Source organism: Mandrillus leucophaeus, unplaced genomic scaffold (genome assembly GCF_000951045.1).
Source record: "Mandrillus leucophaeus isolate KB7577 unplaced genomic scaffold, Mleu.le_1.0 Scaffold331, whole genome shotgun sequence".
NCBI classification, from domain to species: domain Eukaryota; kingdom Metazoa; phylum Chordata; class Mammalia; order Primates; family Cercopithecidae; genus Mandrillus; species Mandrillus leucophaeus.
This window is the reverse complement of record NW_012103488.1, coordinates 1,257,920-1,279,453: the sequence shown is the minus strand read 5'-3', so window position 1 is coordinate 1,279,453 and position 21,534 is coordinate 1,257,920. Positions and strand designations below refer to the sequence as shown.

The window sequence follows — 21,534 nt, the reverse complement described above, 5'->3', positions numbered from 1 at the left end:
AGGGGTCCTGGGCGGCGGGCGCGGGCAGTGCTGCTGGCGCTCATCTGGGGCTACTCGGCGGTCGCCGCTCTGCCTCTCTGCGTCTTCTTCCGAGTCGTCCCGCAACGGCTCCCCAGCGCCGACCAGGTGAGCACTCCTCTGTGCGTGCGGGGCAGGTGTCCTGCGCAGGCTGGGAAGCGGGGCCCCGACGGAAGCTGGGATGAGGCTGATCAACAACAATAGCCATTTATTGCACTTAATCGTTGTGCCAAACCTTGTGCCCATCTCTGTGCAGTTTAATCTCTTAAATCTCACTACAACGCTGTGCACACGCCCTCCTAAATGATGAAAGTGGAGTCCCCCAAATTCTTGCAAAATGCAATGACTGTTCCGAGGTTAATTAATGAGTAGTTTAGGAGCGAGACGGAACTTTGGGGGTGCAGGGTGGCCAATCACTTTGTATTGAATCATTATTCCTCGCCAGGTGTTACAATACTGTTATTATCACGCCCATTTCACAGATGAGAAGCAGAGGCACACCGAAGTGTATAATAACTTGCCCAGAGTATTTTACCCGTAATTCGAGGAGGAGTTGGGCTCCTTCCAGAAGTTTATCGGTAATTCAAGGAGGAGTTGGGCTCCTGTCCAGGGTTGGGTTATGGTCCTGCTTTGAAAGCGCGTGGGCAGGCGCGTGTGACCTAGGGACCCCAGATGCAATGCTGTCTTTAGGGGACTTGTGACGGAATTCCCTTCCGGGGTCTTCAGTATTTTTCAGCTGCACAACGGAAGGATTACACTAGACCTTCAAGGTGTCCTGGGCGCCTGAAATGTGCAGATTACAAAGGCTGGGCCGACGAGCTCTGTTTTACGTAGCGGGTCCATAGTTGTCATTATTAGGTCATGGTGGGGGTTGGGAGTGACCACCATCTGAATAAGGTTCTGTGGATAGTGCAGGACATTGGCTCGGGTCCCCTCGAGTCCTGCGGTCCGGAATCCCGAGCTCGGGTCTTTTTCGTCTGCCGCTTTGTCCCGTGGTTGCAGGGTTCGTGCGCCGAAATCCACCCGGGAGAGTAGACTTAGACGCGGCGTCGCGGTGGAGGACAGTGGCCGCTGTCTGGCTGTCTTCCCAGTGTGTTTGGTTCTCGGTGCCTCGCGGAGAGAGATAGGGAAAGGACCTGGGTCTGTGCACTGGGGGCTCAGCCTCCAGGAGCGTCTGCCGTGGCTGGTTCTTGGTCTCCCCTTCCCTACCGGGGTCGCTGGTTTTCCGGCCCGGAATCCCCTGCCCTTAAGCTCCCTCTCCACGTAGGACTGAGTATGGGGTGCCCTGAGTAATCGTGACATAAACAGGAATCACAGTCCCAAGGAGGGACCTTCTAAGTGGTCAGAGAGGGGAGTAGGGAGGGAGAAATTACATGTCACCAGGGGAAGGCTCAGTGATGGAGATACACACAGCCCACCAGGGACACCCCTGGGTGTGTGACCCTCCAGAGCCTGGAACAGAGAGGTGGTGCTTCTCTGGGGGTTTTCCCAGACCTGTCTCTCACACAGCCCTTTATGGAGGGGGTGGGGTAGGAAGGATGGAGTCTGCCTCCTGTATCCTGTGCGAGTTTTTTTTTTTTTTTTTTAAACATAAACTTAAAATACTTGTTTCTAATGCTTGTGTGAAATACATTGTGAAGTGTTTGTTCGTTTATGGCCTTGAATGATTAACGGGCAGGAGCCCCATTAAGCCTGTGGCACTTGATCAAATAACATGCAAGCTTGTGGCCATGTCCACTCAAGAGGGGTCCAGAGAAGCCAGGATTAGCTGAGCAGGTGGGTGCCATTCACAGGCAGACCACGGGCTGCGGCTTAGTGGGCAGGCTTGCTCTTAGCCCACACACACCTGAGAATCAAGGTGGGCCACGCAGATGCCTCTGAAAGCATGGATCAGGTGGGGGCTGGGCTTCTGCCGTCAGTTTCTTTGATTTTTTTAATAAGTTATTCTCTCAACGAGTTATAGTACTTGTATATTTCTCACAGAACTTGAGGTATTTCACCTCATGTTCTTTCTTACGGGAGAAAATTATGTTCAGGGAATGAAAGAACAGGTAGAATGTATCTTGAAGGTATCTTAAGTTTTCTGATGTGTATTTTGTGCCTCTCCCTTTTTTCAATGATTTCAAGTATAATCCTAATTAACTGGCAAATGACATTAAAAAATAAGACTCTTGTCACTTCCCAGCCAAAGCCCAGACTAAAATTGTGTGCTGACAGGGACACAGGTGACTGTTTGGGTGAGAAGGCCTTGGCATAGGCGAGGGCCTTCCGTGTCTTGGCCACTTAGTGCTGTACCCCTGTTAGGGAATCTGGGTGTGGGTAGAGCCCTCTGTGGTGCTTCCAGAGTGGTCACAGTTGCGCTGCAAGGTGCTTCCGTGGAGGTCAGTGTTGTGATGCCTGGGCACACAGACCTCCCTTGTTTTAATGTTGAAATACTTCCTTGGTTTTAAGAGCCTTTGCTGAGGGATTTGGGCAAAGCCACTGGGAGAGAATGAACCTGCGGTGTGCACTGGGGGCCAGGTGAGTTAGTTACCCACAGGAGCCCTACTCACTGAAATTAGTAGAGGTAAGGTGGGAAAGCTTGAAATTAAAAAAAAAAAAAAAAAGTCCCTGGGCGCAGTGGCTCACACCTGTAATCCCAGCACTTCGGGAGGCTGAGATGGGCGGATCACTTGAGGTCAGGAATTGGAGACAAGCCTGGTCAATGTGGTGGAACCCCGTCTCTATTAAAAATACAAAAATTAGCTGGGTGTGGTGGCATGCACCTGTAGTCCCAGGTACAAGGGAGGCTGAGGCATGAGCATTGCTTGAACCCAGAAGGTGGAGGTTGCAGTGAGCTGAGGTGGTACCACTGCACTCCAGCCTGGCTAGCAAAGCAAGACTCAATCTCAAAAAAAAAAAATTTTTTTTTTAAATTTTAAAAATGGGACAATCTTTTCTGGCTCTCCATCTTCTTTGTCTTCTTTCCTACCTGTCTGCCGCACCCACCCCATCTCTCTCTCTCTCTCTCTCTCTCTCTCTCACACACACACACACACACACACACACACACACACTTTCGCACCTACCTGCCCAGGAACCCAACAAACAGAAAAACCCCAGTTTCTTAAGGGTTGTTGCCTGAACACATAGGAAACATCCCATTTTATAGGTTCAGCAGTTGAAGAAATAAGTTGAAAAGAATGAGAGAAAAAAAAGGAGGAGTGTAGTCATTAAAAAAAAAAAAGCAACAGGAGGATCTGGTCTAGACTGACTGAGTCTCACATTTAAAATTAGCAAAGGCTTGTTTTCTCAATCGCCATATTCCCAGCTTTCTGCTTGTGGATTCTGCCTGCCCCATCCCACTTGGAGACTAAATATGGATGTTTTGGATGGGGGATATTTTCCTAACCCAAACCACACGCTGAGAGAATCAACCAAGCCTAAGCAGATGCTGGCTCTCTCCCCTCAAGGAGCGTTGGCCAAGGAAACTGCCCCTTAGAGCTTCTCCGACCTGAGAGCCCTCCTGAAACAGAAACTCAATCTCTCGTCCATGTGGGCTGTGGGTGCCCAGTAGTTCATGGTAATCAGACTCTAAAACTCCCCTGAAGAGAAGATGAGGGGATAAACATCCTAGAAATGTGAGACAACTTGGTATTTGGAGTGGGCTTTGGAGTCAAACGTTCTGTTTAAATCCCATCTCTGCCATTTGGGAGCTTTGTGACAGAATCCAAGCTGTCTAACCTCTTAGTACCTCACTTTCCTCTTCTGCAAAATGGGCATAATTATAGTATCAACCAACCTTACTGGATCGTCAAGGGCACTGATATTCAGTAAACGGGCCCACACCTGGTGCATACACAGTTAAGCGCATAAGAATTGCTAGTCATTATTAGTTTCCTTATCTTTGAGCATAAACGTTTTAAACATTCTTCAAACAGTATAATTCTTCTGATTGCTGTAAAATAACAGACTGCCATTTTAAGAGGGTGTCAACATCCTAGCAACGTTGACATCTCAGCCAGGTCAGCTCACTCTGCCTCAACAGGATTCCAGCCTGTGTGTGCTGTGGCCCTGGCTGGGTGGTGACCCACGTCGGCAGGTGGAGAAGACTGTCTGTCCTGGCCAGAATGTGCTGCCCATTCATTCTGCAAACATTTACTGAGCACCCTTCCCCTCTTGCCCCTGCCACAAATCATGTAAATCTGCCTCCTTCTCTTCAAGGAGAAGCACACAGATGGTCCTAGATTCTGGCCTAATGTGGTCCTCACAGTCACCCCACCCCATATTCTTTTGTTTATTCTAAAAGAGGAAATCCCTAAAGTCACAGAATGGCAAAAGATGGAACCAGAATGTAGCCCCACTGTTTTGGGTCCCTCTGGATGCCCTCACCCTTGGGCTTATACTTCCTTGGGGCACTTGATCCCATTGCCCCACCCTACCCTAATTTAATACCAGGCTAGTCATGTGAACGTTCACGTGTCTCTGCCAAGTGTGGATTGTCTGAGGAACAAACACAGTTTGCTTGCCTTCATTACAATTAGAGAATACTTTTAAAATATAAGAAAGGAAGCATCTGTTGCGTTGATATTTTCTCTCTTTTTTGCTGGGTAGCTGATAGAAGAGGAAATATCCAACTAGGACTCCTAGGTTCTTAAAATGATCTTGAAGTCTTCCATGTTGATGGCAGGGGTGAGGCATAGGAACAAGGATTTATCAAGGGTCTCCAGAGGTACTGCAGGAAGAATCATCAGAGGGACTGATAGGCAAACAGCTCGAACAAACAGCTGAAACTGATCTGCAAATAGGCAGTGTTTACAAGTAAGTCAGCCAGTGTGGGGAGGGTCAGCATTTCCGGTGCCTGTGGACAGATGTCCCCATCCACAAGGGAGTCTCCTTAGAAAATCTCATTTGGCAATTTTGTCCTGAACACCTAATATGTGTTAGTCAGAATTCTAGGTGCTGGGATGCTGGCTGGAAAAAGGCAGGCGTGGTCCCCATCCTTAGTAACACACTTCAGCGGGGGCTCCAGACAGGGAAGAGGATGATTGCACAAGCTGTGGAGAGCTGTGGAAGGGTCTCTGCTGGGTGTGGGGAGTCCAGGAAGCTATTGGGAGACGACGGTGTCCCCAGTGAGTGTGAAGATGAGAGGAAGTAAGCCAGGCAAGGGGATGGAGACCAGGAGGGCATTATAGGCAGAGGAGAGTCCACATGGAGGCCAAAGGAACAGTGAGTGCTGTTCTGAAACTTGCAAGGGGTTCTCCACCACGCATGTGTACAGCGTGGGGTTCAGTGGGGGCAAAAGACAGTGCTAGAAGGGTTGGCAGAGGAGAGGGAGAAGGGCCAGAGTCGTCCTGGTAGGAAGTTTGAACTTAGTGGTGATGGCCTGGTCTTGGTAAGGGTTGGGGGCAGGTCAGTGAAAATGCGATAGGTGGGTGAGTCAATGGCGATGAAGGAGGAGCTTAGAGATTCCTTCTGAGTGGGGAGGAGGAGGTGGGCAGAAGGCCAGTGCTACGGTTTCTGGCAGCTTGGAGAATGGCGGCCCTGTGCCCTGATTCGGGAAGTGCGGGAATCAGGTGGAACCATTTGGGGATGGGACCTTCAAAGCTTAGTGCGCCTGTGAGGCCTCCTGCTGAGATGTCCAGGCCTCCTGCTGAGATGTCCTCATGGCTACTGGGTGAGTCTGGGGTTCAGGAAAGCACGGAGCTGAAAAGAGTAGATTGGAGCTTTATCTGCAAAAGGAGCCATGGAAATGGGTGAGATAGCCAGGGAGAAGTGGAGACTGGGATGAGGCAGAACACATTTGGGGGATCCAAGTCACACTTATCCCTTCACCGTGAGTGGCCTCCCATTTCATTCCAGAATACTGGTCTGACACCTGAGCTCCGGCCTCCCTATGCCCCTGGCTGCGGTCCTTCCAGGCATAGCAGAAACAGCCCCTCCTAGGTGGCTCTGCCCTCTCTGGTCCTCTGAAGCTCTCTGGGCACTTCCAGCTGCTTGTCCTGTCCTGAAGTGTCCTAGTGCTTCTCTGCCTCCCTCACTGCTGGAGGATAGGGCCAGCGCCTTGCTCTTCCTCACCGTGGCTTCGCTGTGGTCAGCCACCATGTCTGGAGTCGGGTGGTTGAGCAAATGAATTAAAGAAGACTATTGTTGACTCTGCCAATTCCGCTTCTGTAACTCAGTAACAAGGCAGACCTGCCACTTTTGTTTTCCAAGTTCCCTTTTTAAAATCAGGAGACATTTCACATGTGCAGAAAAAGTACAGAGAATATAAGACTCACACCTCCACCTTACAGATTTGACATACTGCCTAACTCCTCTACCTGTCACAGCCTGCGGGAGAATATCTAGAATCAAAACGACTTAAACCAAATGGATTTTCCCACAGAAACCAACTTATGACACCAACTTGGATCTCTGTGGGCATGGCACCTGTTATTTTATTTTTTAATGAGACCAGACAGTGCATTTAGTCAACAATACCATATAAAACCTTCTAAAGAACATACCAATCCATCATTTAGGCCCCCAAGTCAGTTGCACTGCCTCTCAGTTCATGTGTGAGGGTGTTGGGCAGAGTTCTTATCTTACTTCCTTATCACACTTCCTGCCCTGAGCAATAGCCACAAATCAAAAGGTGAGAGAACGTCTTTATTAAAGTCACGGCATTTGGTAGCTTCCTGGGACAGGTTCATTGTCTCTGTAGAAAAATAGCTGGTCAAGTTGGCAGAACTATCATGGTGGTCTGTGTTTCATGTATGATCATCATTTCACTTATAAATCAACTTTTTTCTTTTATAAAAGTAATACAGGCACATCATGGAAAATTAGGAAATTCAGATAAGCCACAAGAATAAAAACAATTTGAGAGTCCCGCCTAGAAATAGACACTTCACTTTCTGGATTGTATCCATCCATGTTTTTTTCTGTGCAAGCAAGCATGTGAGTGTATGTGCAAAAGAGTGTGTGTGTTGGATGGCTATATACTCATTTACACATATACATTCTCTTCAACACACTGGGATCAGAGAAACACATGGTTTAGGGACCTGCTTTTTTTCTTTCATTCCTACTGTAGAGAGAACACCTTGCTCTATCATTATATCCTCCACAAAAGTCTTGCTGACCCTGGAGAGATTTTGGCAGACATTCTGGGAAAGGCTTTTGGAAAGAGTTGGGGGTCTTAAGAAAAGCTTTTGGGCGTCCTCTGTTTTTCTACTGTCCCTTAAAATTTTTCCATCGCAGGAACAGGAATTAGAGACCAAGTCACATTCAGGGCTGGAATCCATTTCTTCCGATTGGTGCTTTAGCGTATCTGCTCATATGTATTGCTACTGTTGTTTTGGAACGAGGGGTCCATAGTGGGCAGAAGCCTGAGTACAAAAGAGGGTGGTGTGGGTGTTCTAGAGAGCAGTGGTAGCCTCACTGCCAGTAATCAGAAGATCCTTGAAAGAAACAGGTTTCTGGCCAGGTATGGTGGCTCACACCTGTAATCACAGCACTTTGGGGGGCCAAGGCAGGTAGATCACAAGGTCAGGAAATCGAGATTATTCTGGCTAACATGGTGAAACCCCTTGTCTACTAAAAAATACAAAAAAAAATTAGCTGGTCATGGTGGTGCACGCCTGTGGTCCCAGCTACTCGGGAGGCTGAGGCGAGGCAGGAGAATCACTTGAACCCGGAGGCGGAGGTTGCAGTGAGCCGAGATCACGCCACTGCACTCTAGACCTCCAGACTGGCAACAAAGCGAGACTCTGTCTCAAAAAAAAAAAAAAAAAAAAAAAAAAAAGCAGGTTTCTTTCCAATTACCGAAATGTGTGAAGCTTTAATAAACTTCCCCCTACCATGTGTTCACACCAGCCCAGTCTTGATTCACTGTTAAAAATTCTCTGCTTTTGGCCTAGTAGAGCATTCAGAATATTGGTCAAGTGAATGAATGAATGAATGGTATTTCGGATGCTAATGCTACTCCTAGACATTGGTTAAGATGCCTTGGCCCTTCAAAATCAATAACGTGGTCTTTTTACACAGCATGTGCTCTTAAAAATCTGTTCTATATGCATGTGTTAGGGCCACTTGTTTTCTAAACAGTTTTGTTTCTGTAGTCAATTGGGCATAGGAATTTTATATGTGGGGAGTTAGTATACACATACACACACACACACACACACAGATATATGTCTGTTTTCATTGGCCTATTTATTCATTGGATGAAATTGTTGCAGAAACTATTTGTAACTATTCAATAAGGTCTCCATATGTTTCAGTTCTCGCAGTTAGTGTTAAACATTTGAATCAATACAACCTAGTGATAGCAGCAAGATCACGAACCTTCACATTCTTCTGCCATATTCCATTGGTTTTACATCTTGAACTGTCTGTGAGTGGAGGCTGATCTTTGCCTTGGGGCTCTAGACGGCCAGGTTGATGCAGCTCAACACACTTTAGACACCTGAGCACCCTCAGCATGAACACTTAATGCTTTAGCACAGACCCTGTGGCCTTCGGCTTACACAGTGTGACTACAGGGAAACCTAGTTCCTGTTTCGATGTGTTTGTTACGTAGCATGTCCTTTCCAATCTCTGTAACCTTTCAGGGGTCCGTTTTCTTTGTTGTAAAATGGCAGGCTTGGAAGAGAAGGCTCAAAAGCCCTTTGCATGTCAGCCCAGGGAAATAGAAAGACCACACCTGGGAACCGACTCTAACTCTTACCACCCTGTAAGCCTGAGGCTCAGTTGCTGTCCCTGGAGAACGGGAAACACAATCGTGGCTATTCTGAGGGTCAGGGGCAAGTGCTTTGTAAGTGGAATTGTGGTGGGCAGTGGGAGGGATTCTGGGGTTCAGTGTCATGCTAGTTGTGTAACTGGGAAATGCAACCGCGTAAGTGTCAGGAAACCCTCACTAAGACTGAGCCAGAGGCCAATAAGAAGTCAGCATTTACATGATGTTCTTTTCCTTTTTGTAACCAGGAAATTTCGATTTGCACACTGATTTGGCCCACCATTGCTGGAGAGATCTCGTGGGACGTGTCTTTTGTTACTTTGAACTTCTTGGTGCCAGGACTGGTCATTGTGATCAGTTACTCCAAAATTTTACAGGTATGTTTGTTTCAAGTGCTACCACTGAACTTCACTCAGACTTGGGGTTATTTCTGCTAGAATCTTAGAATTTGGGGTCGGAGAACACCTAAGAGTTCACGCTCAGTCTTGATTCACTGCCCAGGTCTACAGCACTGAGGAAGGAGAGGGTGTTTTTTTTAAAGTTATATCTTTGTGATTATGTTTTTGCTCATCACTAAAGTAATACCAGGTCATTACAAAAAATTAAATTAAAATGAAAGAGACACATAAATGTAAATAACACAGAAACTGAAAACTTGCTCTACCTTCTTAACAACTCAAGATGTATTTTTTCAGGTTATTTTTCTTACAAGCTTATGTATGTGTTTTGTATACTGTGTGTGTATTTGATGAACCACATGAAATTGCAGGTTCAAATGGTCAAACGGTTATCTGACGCTGTTCAATGTTCTTTTCAGATATGAGATAATACTCTCTGCTCTGTAACTCCTTTTTTTCACTTAACATTATATCTTAACATCTTTCTACATCATCCCTATATCTCTAGCTCATTATTTTTAGTGGCTACAGATGTGACTTCATTTATTTTATGGTCTTTTGGGCTGTGTCCATTGTTTCCCCATCGCAAACACTGCAATACTGGAGAATGCATACATTTTAAAACATTTTATTGAAGTATTATACACATACATAAAAAGCACACTGAGCATAGGTATAGGCTCTAACTGAGTGCATTCATGAAAGCAGCTCCCAGGTCAAGAAACGGAATATTACCAGAAGTCCCTCCTATTATCTTCCAGTCGCTACTCCACCCAACCTCAGGGAATGTCCATTTCAAATGTGCACTGAAACAGGAAATGATCTCTACCTTCAAAACAAATATGTACAGGGACATAAAAAGGACGAGTCAGCCTGTTTTATATCTCTTAAGGCAGCCCATTTGTGAGTAAGTTGCCTGCCCAGGCAAACAGCATGGGTGCATTCATGTTTATGCCCATTTTAGAAGGTTTACTGCAAAGCCCTTGAACCCTCGTGGAGGTTTATAGTTGTTGAATCTTGGTTTTACAGTGTCTCATGTGTGGGTCATCTGGCAAGTAGGCACATTGAAGTGGTGCCCTGTAGGGCCTGCTCACCGTCTGGTCACTTTTATGGCCCTTTCTTTGCACCTGAGGGTCTGTAACCTTCTTAGATGCTCAGAACCCATAGCCAGGCCAACCTCCATCCAGGTCTGCTAATCCCTGGGTCCTGTGGGAGATGGCCCCTCCATGTCACTCATGAGACTCTTGCCCACCCAATGACCACTAAAGTGACACCCAGCCTGGGGCTTGTTCAAGTGCAGGAGGTAGATTCAGGCCTGGAGTTAAGGTCTGGACAGTGCTTGTGATGGGACCAGACATATGATAGTGCTATATAAGTGTTAGCTGTTATCATTAAGTTAAAATGAGAGAAAAAAGAAGATAAACGTAGAACTTTGTGAGAGAAAAAGGAAGATAAATGTAGAACTTATTTAACAAATATTTACATAGTGTTGATCCTATGCCAGGAACTAACTCTTTAATTCTAATAAGAATAACAGATGAAGAAACCCAGGCAGAGGGAGGTTAAGTAACTTACCCAAGGTAACACAACTTGTAAGTGGCAATCAGGATTTAAATTCAGGCAGTCTGACCCTAGAGTCCCAGTGCATTAATTCCTCAGACTACCCTGTGCACAGTGCTTGGGGGAAAGGAGGTGGGCTAAAACCGAGCAAGACACATGCTCTATCCAGAAGGACCTTTGACATAGAAGGGGAAGAGGGAGGAGACAAACAAGGATGCTGATATTGAAAGCAGAGAAACTGAACACAAGGTGGAAGATACTGAGACTTTGCAAACACTTTGCAAACTGTTAAATGCTACACAAACGTAAGGGACGAATAAGGGGTATAAGAAAGAAGAGCAGGCCAGGTGTGGTGGCTCACGCCTGTAATCCCAGCACTTTGGGAGGCCGAGGTCGGCGGATCACCTGGAGTCAGGAGTTCAAGGCCAGCCTTGCCAACATGGTGAAAGCCCGTCTCTACTAATAATGCAAAATTCAGCCTGGCGTAGTGGTGGGCGCCTGTAATCCCAGCTACTGTGGAGGCTGAGGCAGGAGAATCGCTTGAACCCAGGAGAAGGAGGTTGCAGTGAGCCGAGATTGCACCACTGCACTCCAGTCTGGGCAACAAAGTGAGACTCTGTCTCAAAAAAAAAGCAAAAGGCCATGAAGACAGACAAAGAGACTTGACAGTGTTATTTTAACAATCTGGGTTTGAGTCTTGAATCTGCCACTTACTTGCTGTGTGGCCTTGGCCAGGTTAGTTACCATCCCTGGGCCTCGGTTTCCTCATCTGCAAAATAGCAAACATAATGCCAGCAGTGTAGAGGTGTCATAAGGCATATAGGAGATGCTACTGATGGGACAGAGAGAGCCATGCCTGCCTGTCGCAGGCGATGAATAAATTATGACGGTCGTGATTTGTTAGGCAAGGCTGCTCTTCCCACCCTTGTCTCAGAGCATGCTGGGAAAAGGTGCTGCTAAGATTTGCAAGAGAATAAACAACAGCCCAGATTTGGAGCACATCAGGAACAAGGAATTGACGCTAGAGCAGGGCTGGCTGGAAGGGGCGGCAGCATTTGATCTCCTTCCTGGAGGTCTCACTCCTGAGTTCCTTAGGGGCCAAGAGGGCTGTGGTCTGACCCTTTTCACTCGTACCTCACACTTCTCAGCTGCCTGCTGAGGGAGGAATGATTTTCCACCCACCCCCATCTTTTTCTCAAGGCCAGGGTCTACCTGGAAAAATTCTATGAGACCTGAGGAGTTGGGGCAGGTGTCCTCTTAGCAACCCACCTCTAAACAGCAGTTTACTCTTGAAGCACCTTATGTCTAAACCCACAGCCAACCTTCACTTCTCCCCATCACAGACCTCAGAACAGCTCCTGGATGCAAGAGCTGTCATGACTCACAGTGCGGTGAAAGGGCACTCTGAGTAACAGAGTAACAGGTCAAATATATAATTTACATTCTATCACCATCCTCACCTTAATGCCCTGTGTGGTCTGGCCCTGCTGCCTTTCTCACCTTCATATTTCACCCTCCCTTGTGTCCACATTGGCCTTGAGGCTGTACTGTGCACTTCTGTCCCAGGGCCTTTGCACCTGCCACTTGTTCTCCTGGATCTCTCTTCTCCAGATTTCTGCATGGGCCACTTCCCCACTTCATTTAGTCTTTACTCAAAAAGTTCTTCACCAAAAAGTCTTCCCATCAATCTCCAATTCCTTATCCTGATTTATTTCTCTTCAAACACTTACTACACCTGTCATATTCAATTTATGACAGTCATCTGTCTTGCCCACTACAATGCAAGCTCCATGAGAGCAGAGGTTTTGGTTTGTTCACTGCTATATTCCTATGCCTAGGTCAGAGCCTGACTCATTCATTGTAGGTGCTCAATAAATATTTGTTGAATGAATGAGGCATAAGCCTTGGATCACATTGAAAGGGTCTATAGGGTAGTCTCTTCTTGGACAGTGGGACAATCACTGAACAGAGAGTCCTAAGACAGTAGTTCTAATCTAGGCTGTATCACTGTGTGACCTTGGGCAAGTCACTTAAGTAATGTGATCCTCAGTTTCTGCAGGAGCCAAATATGCCTCTGGATTAACACAATAAAATGAAAGAGCAGATATAATAATGTTTTAAAAATCACAATTTTAATCCAAATATCACTTAAAAATTACTTTCCACCTTATTAGCAAAATTCACTGTTGCCCATTTCCCAGGAGGACTATGACATTTGTCCTCGCTTGGTACCATGAGTTTGCCAGGCTGATAACTTGGAAGCAGGCAATCTATACCAGGTGGATGGAGTGTCTGGGCAGGGCCTCAGTTTGCAGCTCCTCCTCTGTGAAGATATACTTAACTCAGAGATACTGAGTCAGCTTTTCTGTACAAGCTTTTTCTGTGAAGCTTGGTTTTACATAACTCTGTAAAATAAATTGAACATCAATGTTAATTAGGCATAATAACAGACAATTCACAAATTGTTTGAAGCCCTGGGATACATAACTATAGCCCTTCCAGTCCCACTTCTCACCTGTCACTAGCTCCTGTAACCCAGGTCTCATCTCCAGGCTTGAGAAGTGTCTCTTTTTCACATCACCCTGGTCTTCTATTGCTCTAAAGCAGTATGTCTTCTAGAATGTTCTGTAGAGTGCCATGGGAATGTTAGGTGTTAGAAAGGGTTTGGGAAATGCTGGGATAGGCTAGATGGGATTCTTTGCTGCAGGACTTCCCAGAATGTTTATTATGCCAATATACTTTGAGGATCTCTCACACAGTAATAGAACAGGTATCATTGCTAAACGTGACTACAGAACCCCCTTTTCTCCACAGAGCATCTGTCTGCGCTGGTGCTCTATGGAATGCCTTTTTGGAAACCCTGCTCTAAAGTCTCCACCCTCCTTCCTGGTTCTGACCTGGGCAAGAATTCAAAGCAGGCTTCGCCCTGGCTCTTTCCCTACTGCCCACCCTTCAGGGGCAGCTTCATGTGCTTGAGGCAGTGGCCTTATTCACCCTTCTGCCCTCCCTGCTTCCTCTTTCCTTGTTACTCAGACACACCATACATCTTCAGTGATTTTTTCCAATCAACAGTTTTCCCAAGGGAATAACCTCCCAGCAACTCCTAAGTGCCTTCAGATCAGGTTGTAACCACTGTTTGGGGCTTGCTTGACGTCATCGCCCAGCAACTGTTGCCATGGCAACTGAGATGCCTCTACCCTTTTGTAACAGTAGATGTTTATTGATCCCCCTCTCATTGCCCACATAGGCACCAGAATGGAAGAGCAGCGTGGGCGGAGCTGCCTTGCTTATTGCTGTGTGTCCAGCACCTATGAGTGCTTAGCACATAGCAGGAGCTTATAAATATTTGTTGAATAAGTGAGTCTGTGGCTTGCAGATGGAAAACCCTCAGCCTGTCTCAGGGCTTAACTGAGAAACAAAATCTGTTTCTGCAGAACACGAGACGTTAGACAGTGAACACAAAGCCCTTTCTCCACGCCTGGCCTGCATTCCCCAGCTTTGGGGGCCTGCATGCTGGTCACGAAAAGGGAGGTGGAGTCTCTGGGAAGATGGAATCTTCCGTCCAGTGATTCTAAATGGGAGGCTGTTGATTGACCAAGCAGCCCCCAGAGAAGACTCAACCTTCAGGGGCCCAACGTTGTCAGTAGGAACACCCTCTACCCATCCCCACATGTTGGCAGCAGTGGTCTGCTGGCATGGGGTGGCAGAAGGGTGTGAGGTGGGGTGGAGGATCCCCCACCGTCTTCAGAAGCTCATGTGAGTGTGGAGGCAGTGAGTCTCAAAAAGGTCTCTCTTCAAAGGACTGGGGGGAACTTGAGACGGAGCCTGTTGTCCTAGATGAGCAGCTGCAACACTTTCGTGGGCAAGAATCACCTGGGGAGTTTAGGAAACTTGCAGATTTCTGGGCCCCACCCAGCCCCACACAATCCGAATGTCTGAAGTGGCCCCCAGCATTTGCATTTCATCATGTACCCAGTGGCCGTGGATCACATTCCCTAGAAGCTATCCGCCTCTGCTGAGGCACTGTGCCTCAACGGAGAAGAGCACTGGCACCTGGCATGGGGTACACTCCCCTACTTCACCGTGAGGCCGCGAGCAAGTCAATTCCCTTCTCAGGGCCTCTGAGTTCCAAAACGGCGGCAACCACAGAACCTATCCCAGAGGCTTGTTCTGAGGATTAGGATTAATCCTTGAAAGTTAATTGAGCATTTAGTTTAATCCAAAAGCACATCAAGCTTTCTGCGCAATGCAGGAGACATTTGCAATCCTGGATCAATGTTAACTATCCTTGACAACTAGCATGGGGAGAGGAGGAGGAGAGGAGCCACATCTGGTTATAGAGCCCCATTTTCTTCCTCACCCCCTACCAGCAGTGGTAACTGTGGAGAGAAGGAGACAGTAGCATCTGTCAGTGCTAAAAAAGATCCAGGCCGGGCGCGGTGACTCACACCTGTAACTCCAGCACTTTGGGTGGCCGAGGCAGGCGAATCACCTGAGGTCGGGAGGTCAAGACCAGCCTGACCAACATGGAGAAACTCCATCTCTACTAAAAATACAAAATTAGCTGGGTGTGGTGGTGCATGCCTGTAATCCCAGCTACTCGGGAGGCTGAGGCAGGAGAATCGCTTGAACTGGGAGGCGGAGGTTGCAGTGAACCGAGATCCCACCATTGCTCTCCAGCCTGGGCAACAAGAATGAAACTCCGTCTCAAAAATAAATAAATAAATAAATAAATAAATAAATAAATTTTAAAAACCCCATCCACTTTTGCACTTGGCCCATGAGTCAGCCCACTTTGTTTGTCTGTCACCCACAGCCATTGTCAGGCCCCTGCTAGGGCTCTGGGCCGCAGAAGACACAGGCATGCCTTGCTTCAGCTCCCATCCCCCAAGGAACCGGCAGTCTGCTGGGGGTCTGTGTTAGTCTGTTCTCACACTGCTTTAAAGAACTGCCTGAGACTGGGTAATTCATACAGAAAATTTACAGCTTTCGTTGACTCAGTTCCACATGGCTGGGGAGGCCTCAGGAAACTTGCAATCATGGCAGAAGGGGAAGCAAGGACCTTCTTTGCATGATGGCAGGAGAGAGAAGAGAGTGAGCAGGAGCAGGGAAAACTCTTATAAAACCATCAGATCTCATGAGAACTCATTCACTATCACAAGAACAGCGTGGGGGAAACTGCCCCCATGATCCTAACATCTCTCACCTGGTCCCTCCCTCCACACGTGGGGATTACGGGAATTACAATTCAAGATAAGATTTGGGTAGGGACACAGATCCAAACCGTATTCGGGTCAGAGGTAAGAAGGACGCCTGGACATCTACCACATAGTGTATGTGGCAAGTGTCGCATGAGTGTCTGAAACAAAATGCTGCAGGATGCCAGGCGGGAGATGAAACACGAATCCTTCTCAGAGTTCCTGGCATTAGCGTTTGGAGTTGAAGGCTGGGCAGAAGGATTCCCACAGGCGGAGATAGTAGAGAGTGGGAAAGAACTAGTTTATGATAAAGAGAATGGGCTGGCGTCAGGCTGCCAAGTTGGCAGTCCACCTCTGCAACTTCTTAGCTGAGTACTGCTGGGCAAGTTTGGTAAGCTCTTTGAGCCTCAGCTTCCTCATTTGTAAAATGGCACATATGTCACAGCACATATGTCACAGAATTGTTGGGAGAATTTAAAAAGGTAAACTAAGTGATAGGTAAGGGCCTGGCACATAGTAGGTGCTTCATAAATGTGAGCCTTCATCAACATCACTCATCAAAAAGCATTTTTGTGACACTACACCAGGGACCCTGGGTACATTGTTGCCCTTCTTAGGATGGTGTGGGTAGCAAGAGGGACGAAGTTGCCGTCAGAATCAGCCCTTGTGGGCCCCCAGCCTGTGCTTAGGCCTCAAGCAACACCCCTACTCAGAGGTGGTGCCAGTTCCTCCACAGTCCGCCCACCTGACACCCTGCCCAGCTGAGATTCTCCTAGATCTGACAGCCAAGGCAGGTTCCTGAGATTAACCAGGTTTCACCTGAACACAAGTTCTACCTTTGATTCTACATAGTGATTTCCAGACTTGGATGTGCCAATACAGCCTCCAGCATTTGAGCCCGAGGTGGTGCCCTGTGTCTCCTGAGCAACCTTCACCCTGCAAAGCCATCGAAGGGAGGGGAGGGCTGAATAGTGTGGCCATCCCTTTTGAGCCTTTTGTGATTTGTCTCATATTTAATCCCACTGAGCTAGATTTTCAGAGATGGGGGCTCTGACCCTGTATTATCAGTGGAGTGACCTTCCACACGCTTCTTAAATTTCTTGAAATTCAATTTCCTCATCTGGGAAGTGGGAACAATGATAGTGCAAATCTAAAGAGTAGGTGTGAAGATTAAATGTGACGATTGAGAATCAAATGTGCGGCACAGTGCCGGTCACATGGAAGCCCTCAGTAAGGCTAGAGGTCCGTATGACTGTGAGGCTGTTCACTCAGCATCTGTTGCCCTGGTCTCCACTATCAACAAGTGGACCTAAACTCCTGCACAGAGCAAGCAGCCACATTGAATCATAAAACAAACAACTATCCTTTAATTAGCTAGTTACAAGTTTTTTTTGTTTTTTGTTTTTTTTTTTTTGAGACAGGGCCTCACTCTGTCACCCATGCTGGAGTGCAGTAGCGCAATCTCAACTCACTGCAACCTCCACCTCCTGGGTTCAAGCGATTCTCATGCTTCAGCCTCCTGAGTAGTTGGGATTACAGGCGCCCACCACCACGCCCAGCTCATTTTTTTGGTATTTGTAGTAGAGACAGGGTTTCACCATGTTGCCAGGGTTGTCTCGAACCCCTGACCTCATGTGATCTGCCTGCCTCGGCCTTCCAAAGTGCTGGGATTTGAGGCATGAGCCACCGTGCCCGGCCTAGTTACAAGTATTCTAACGGGAATATTTTCAGCCATTCTGATCTTGCAGTTAAACTGGCCTGAACTGTGAATGATGTTAATTACCTTCTAATTACTCCCCGTCTTGAGATTCAGGAGTCTTGGGGGACACCTGTAGGATCTCCTGAAAGAAGAGTCCAGAATCCCCTTCTAAGCCCACATAACCAGGGCTGCCTTCATTGCCTGCCATGCCTCTGCTTCACTGCCAGCCCTGCTCATTAATACAAAATATTAGAGGTCCCAGCAGCTCCACTTGGTAGGAATTTATTCTGCCGATATGCTCACCTAGGTGTGCAAGGATATGCATGAGGAGGCTCATTCCCCCAGTTGCCACCTCTCAACAGCGGACATAAATATAAAATGGTCATTTTCCATAAACATCACCAGCAGTGCTCTGACCAGCTCCTCTGTCTTGCTGGGGCAGGGGCACCTTTAATGACACCTGTGTCTGATTTACAGCGCTTTCCAGTCACTTTTTGGTTATTTACAATGTCAGTCTCACAGTCAGTTCAAAGCTTCCCCTGCCCGAGGCATAGGATGTGGGTGTGTGGTGCTGGAGCTGGGAGGAGGACAGAGAAGGAGGATGGGCTGCCCTGCCAGTGGTCTCGTCTCCCACAAGGACAAGGAACTTGCATGATTGCCCATATGAGGTGGTTGCCCCGTCTGTTGGTCATTGCCTCTGATTTCCCTGTGTCTGGTGGTGGTGCCAACAGGCCCTGCTGTTGAGGGGATCATTCCCAAGCAGCACCCACTCCAACCCATGGGTGGGCCCTTCCCACACCCACTCCCACGAGGTGTGGGAAGACCCTTCCCACACACTCAGCTTCATTTTCAGGTTGGCTCCTGACAGCAGCTGCTCCAGCAAATGAGCAGCCTCTGATCACTTCATCCTTCCTTACCCCCTGACTCCGGGGCCTGTAGGCAAGACTAGGATCCATTTTCTCCTGCTCCTGCTAAAGGAAAGGAACCTAGGGTGGGGTCCAGTGCTCCCTTCTGCCTGGCCTGCCACACTGGTATGCCATCTCCCACTCAACAACCTGTAGGGGAGTGACATGGTTTGACTGTGTCCCCACCCAAATCTCATCTTGAATTGTAGTTCCCATAATCCCCATATGTCATGGGAGGAACCCGGTGGGAGATAATTGAATCATGGGGATGGTTTCCCCCAAGCTGCTCTCGTGATAGTAAGTTCGCACAAAATCTGATGGTTTTATAAGGGTCTTCCCTCTTCGCTTGGTTCTCATTCTTCTCCTTCCTGCCGCCATGTGGAAAAGGACACATTTGCTTCCCCTTCTGCCGTGATTGTAAGTTTCCTGAGGCCTCCCCAGCCCCGCAGAACTGTGAGTCAATTAAACCTCTTTCCTTTATAAATTATCCAGTCTTGGGTATGTCCTTATAGCAGCATGAGAACGGACTAATATAGGGAGAGAGGGGAAGAGTATGCATACTGCTACTTCAGTTGCTACCTCCCCAAACAAGGCCAAAGAAATAAAATACTCCTCAATAGGGGCTGAATAAATTGCAACCACCATTTATAGAAGATAACAAGAATAAGGTGCCTTCTCTGTGCAGAGGTGGCCCGAGCACCATGATATATTGCTAGGTGAAAAAGGAGCGAGGCCCGGAGTGTGGTGCGTGGTGTGGGCCCATCTGTGTACCAGCAGAAGAGCAGATGCCTGCAATCCCACAGCCAGGAATATTGTGTGTGGTGGTGGTGCATTTCCAGAAGGCCATATGGAAAAATACTTACGCTGGTCACCTCTCAGGGTGGAAATGGAGGGCACAGAAGGCTGGAGACCTGATGTTCTTCGTTTGCTCCCCATCAGAAGAGCATTGAGTTTGTACCCTGAGCACATTGTGCTTGCAAACAATTAAAGAGTCACCCCTTTTAAAAAAATAACGGGGAAGATGTCCCTCTTCTAGACCACCCAATTCAGGCTTTTCACTTCCCCTCATAACTCTGTTTACGAGGTAGGTGATTTTCTGCTTTATTTCTCAGGAGTCCAGCCAGGGGTCCTGTTTCTCCAGCACATTCTAAGCTTGGGCAGGCAAAGTCCCAGAGGCACACAGCCTCAGTGCCTTGGGGATAGCAGATTCCACCCCCTGGGCCCCTAACTCAAAACCCCCAACAACCCTCAGTCACCTGTGGCTCCAGTCCTGTTTTGGTTTTCCACAGATCACAAAGGCATCAAGGAAGAGGCTCACAGTAAGCCTGGCCTACTCGGAGAGCCACCAGATCCGCGTGTCCCAGCAGGACTTCCGGCTGTTCCGAACCCTCTTCCTGCTCATGGTCTCCTTCTTCATCATGTGGAGCCCCATCATCATCACCATCCTCCTCATCCTGATCCAGAACTTCAAGCAAGACCTGGTCATCTGGCCGTCCCTCTTCTTCTGGGTGGTGGCCTTCACATTTGCTAATTCAGCCCTAAACCCCATCCTCTACAACATGACACTGTGCAGGAATGAGTGGAAGAAAATTTTTTGCTGCTTCTGGTTCCCAGAAAAGGGAGCCATTTTAACAGACACCTCTGTCAAAAGAAATGACTTGTCAGTTATTTCTGGCTAATTAGTTTTTCTTTATAGGCAGAGTTTCTCACACCTGGTGAGCTGTGGCATGCTTTTAAACAGAGTTCGTTTCCAGTGCCCTCCATCAGCATACCCTGCTTTAAGAAAATGAACCTATGCAAATACACATCCACAGCATGGGCAAATCAAGGGGTGATCATCCAGTTTCGCAATATTTTCCCTTTATAAAAGGATCTGTTGGCCAGGTGTGATGGTTCATGCCTGTAATCCCAGCACTTTGGGAGGCTGAGATGGGTGGATCACATGAGGTCAGGAGTTCGAGACCAACCTGACCAACATGTTGAGACCCCTATCTCTACTAAAAATAAAAAAAAAAAATTAGCTGGGAGTGGTGGTGGGCACCTGTAATCCCAGCTACTTGGGAGGCTGAACCAGGAGAATCGCTTGAACCTGGCAGGCAGAGGTTGCAGTGAGCCGAGATCGTGCCATTGCATTCCAACCAGGGCAACAAGAGCGAAACTCCATCGTTTAAAAAAAAAAAAAAAAAAAGGATTTGTTATGGGTTCCTTTTAAATGTGAACTTTTTTAGTGTGTTTGTAATATGATCGAATTTAATAAATATTTATTTATGACTGTTCAGCAATCACATCTCCTACATATAAAGCCACACCATAGTGGTTTCTGAAGTGAGTCTTAGAACCGATTCAGGACACAGATTTCTCCTCTGAAGGGTCGCAGCCACCCTGTGCCCTACCTTGGACTCACAAGACTTTAGGATCATTCACTGATGTCAAGAGCAATTGAAGAATTTCCAAGAAACAGTTAAGGGTGACTTATTATTTTTTTTTTTTTTTCGTTTATAAAAAATGCCATGGGCCCTTTTAAGAGAATCAGTGTCACAAAATCAGAGAGAAAGTAGGATGACTCTGAAATGTTTGCGAGTGAGTTCACGGAGTGGTTTACTCCTGATCCATCCAGCAGAGATGCTGCTTAAGCACCAGCCATGGCAGACAGTGTTCTCTGTGCTGGGAATTCAGTGGTGAACCAGACAGCCATGGCCCTCTCTCAGGGAGCTTACCTTCAAGTCAGGGATAGAAAAACTAAATAAAAGTCAGTAAATTATATCTATATACAGATATATAGATATATTTGAGATGAGGGTCTTGCTCCAAGGCCCAGGCTGGAGTGCAATGGCACAATCATGGCTCTCTGAAACCTCAAATGCCTTGGCTCAAGCAGTCCTCCCGCCTCAGCCTCCCAAGTAGCTGGGATTACAGGTATGAGCCGCCATGCCTGGCTACAAATCAATAAATAGCATAGCATCACAGAGTGAATAAGCACTGTGAAGAAAATGGGGCGGGGGCTATGGCAGTGATAGGAACTTAGATCAGGTGGGGGGAGCCTAAGAAGACCTTT

General features: G+C 47.4%; 1 protein-coding gene across 2 annotated transcripts in view; it reads left to right on the top strand.

The window, feature by feature from the left end:
• The window catches only part of FFAR4 (free fatty acid receptor 4), a 30,983-nt gene extending 10,825 nt beyond the window's left edge, over positions 1–20,158 (top strand). Inside the window, exons 2-5 of one of the 2 annotated variants that reach the window (XM_011988470.1) lie at positions 1–126; positions 8,968–9,096; positions 12,021–12,068; positions 19,769–20,158. The exon at positions 1–126 is cut by the window's left edge and continues 1 nt beyond it. In XM_011988470.1, coding sequence (XP_011843860.1) covers positions 1–126; positions 8,968–9,096; positions 12,021–12,068; positions 19,769–20,158 — 693 coding nt within the window. The remainder of the gene's footprint in view (positions 127–8,967; positions 9,097–12,020; positions 12,069–19,768) is intronic. The other variant, XM_011988471.1, reaches the window with a different exon arrangement.
• The last annotated feature ends 1,376 nt before the right edge of the window (positions 20,159–21,534 follow it).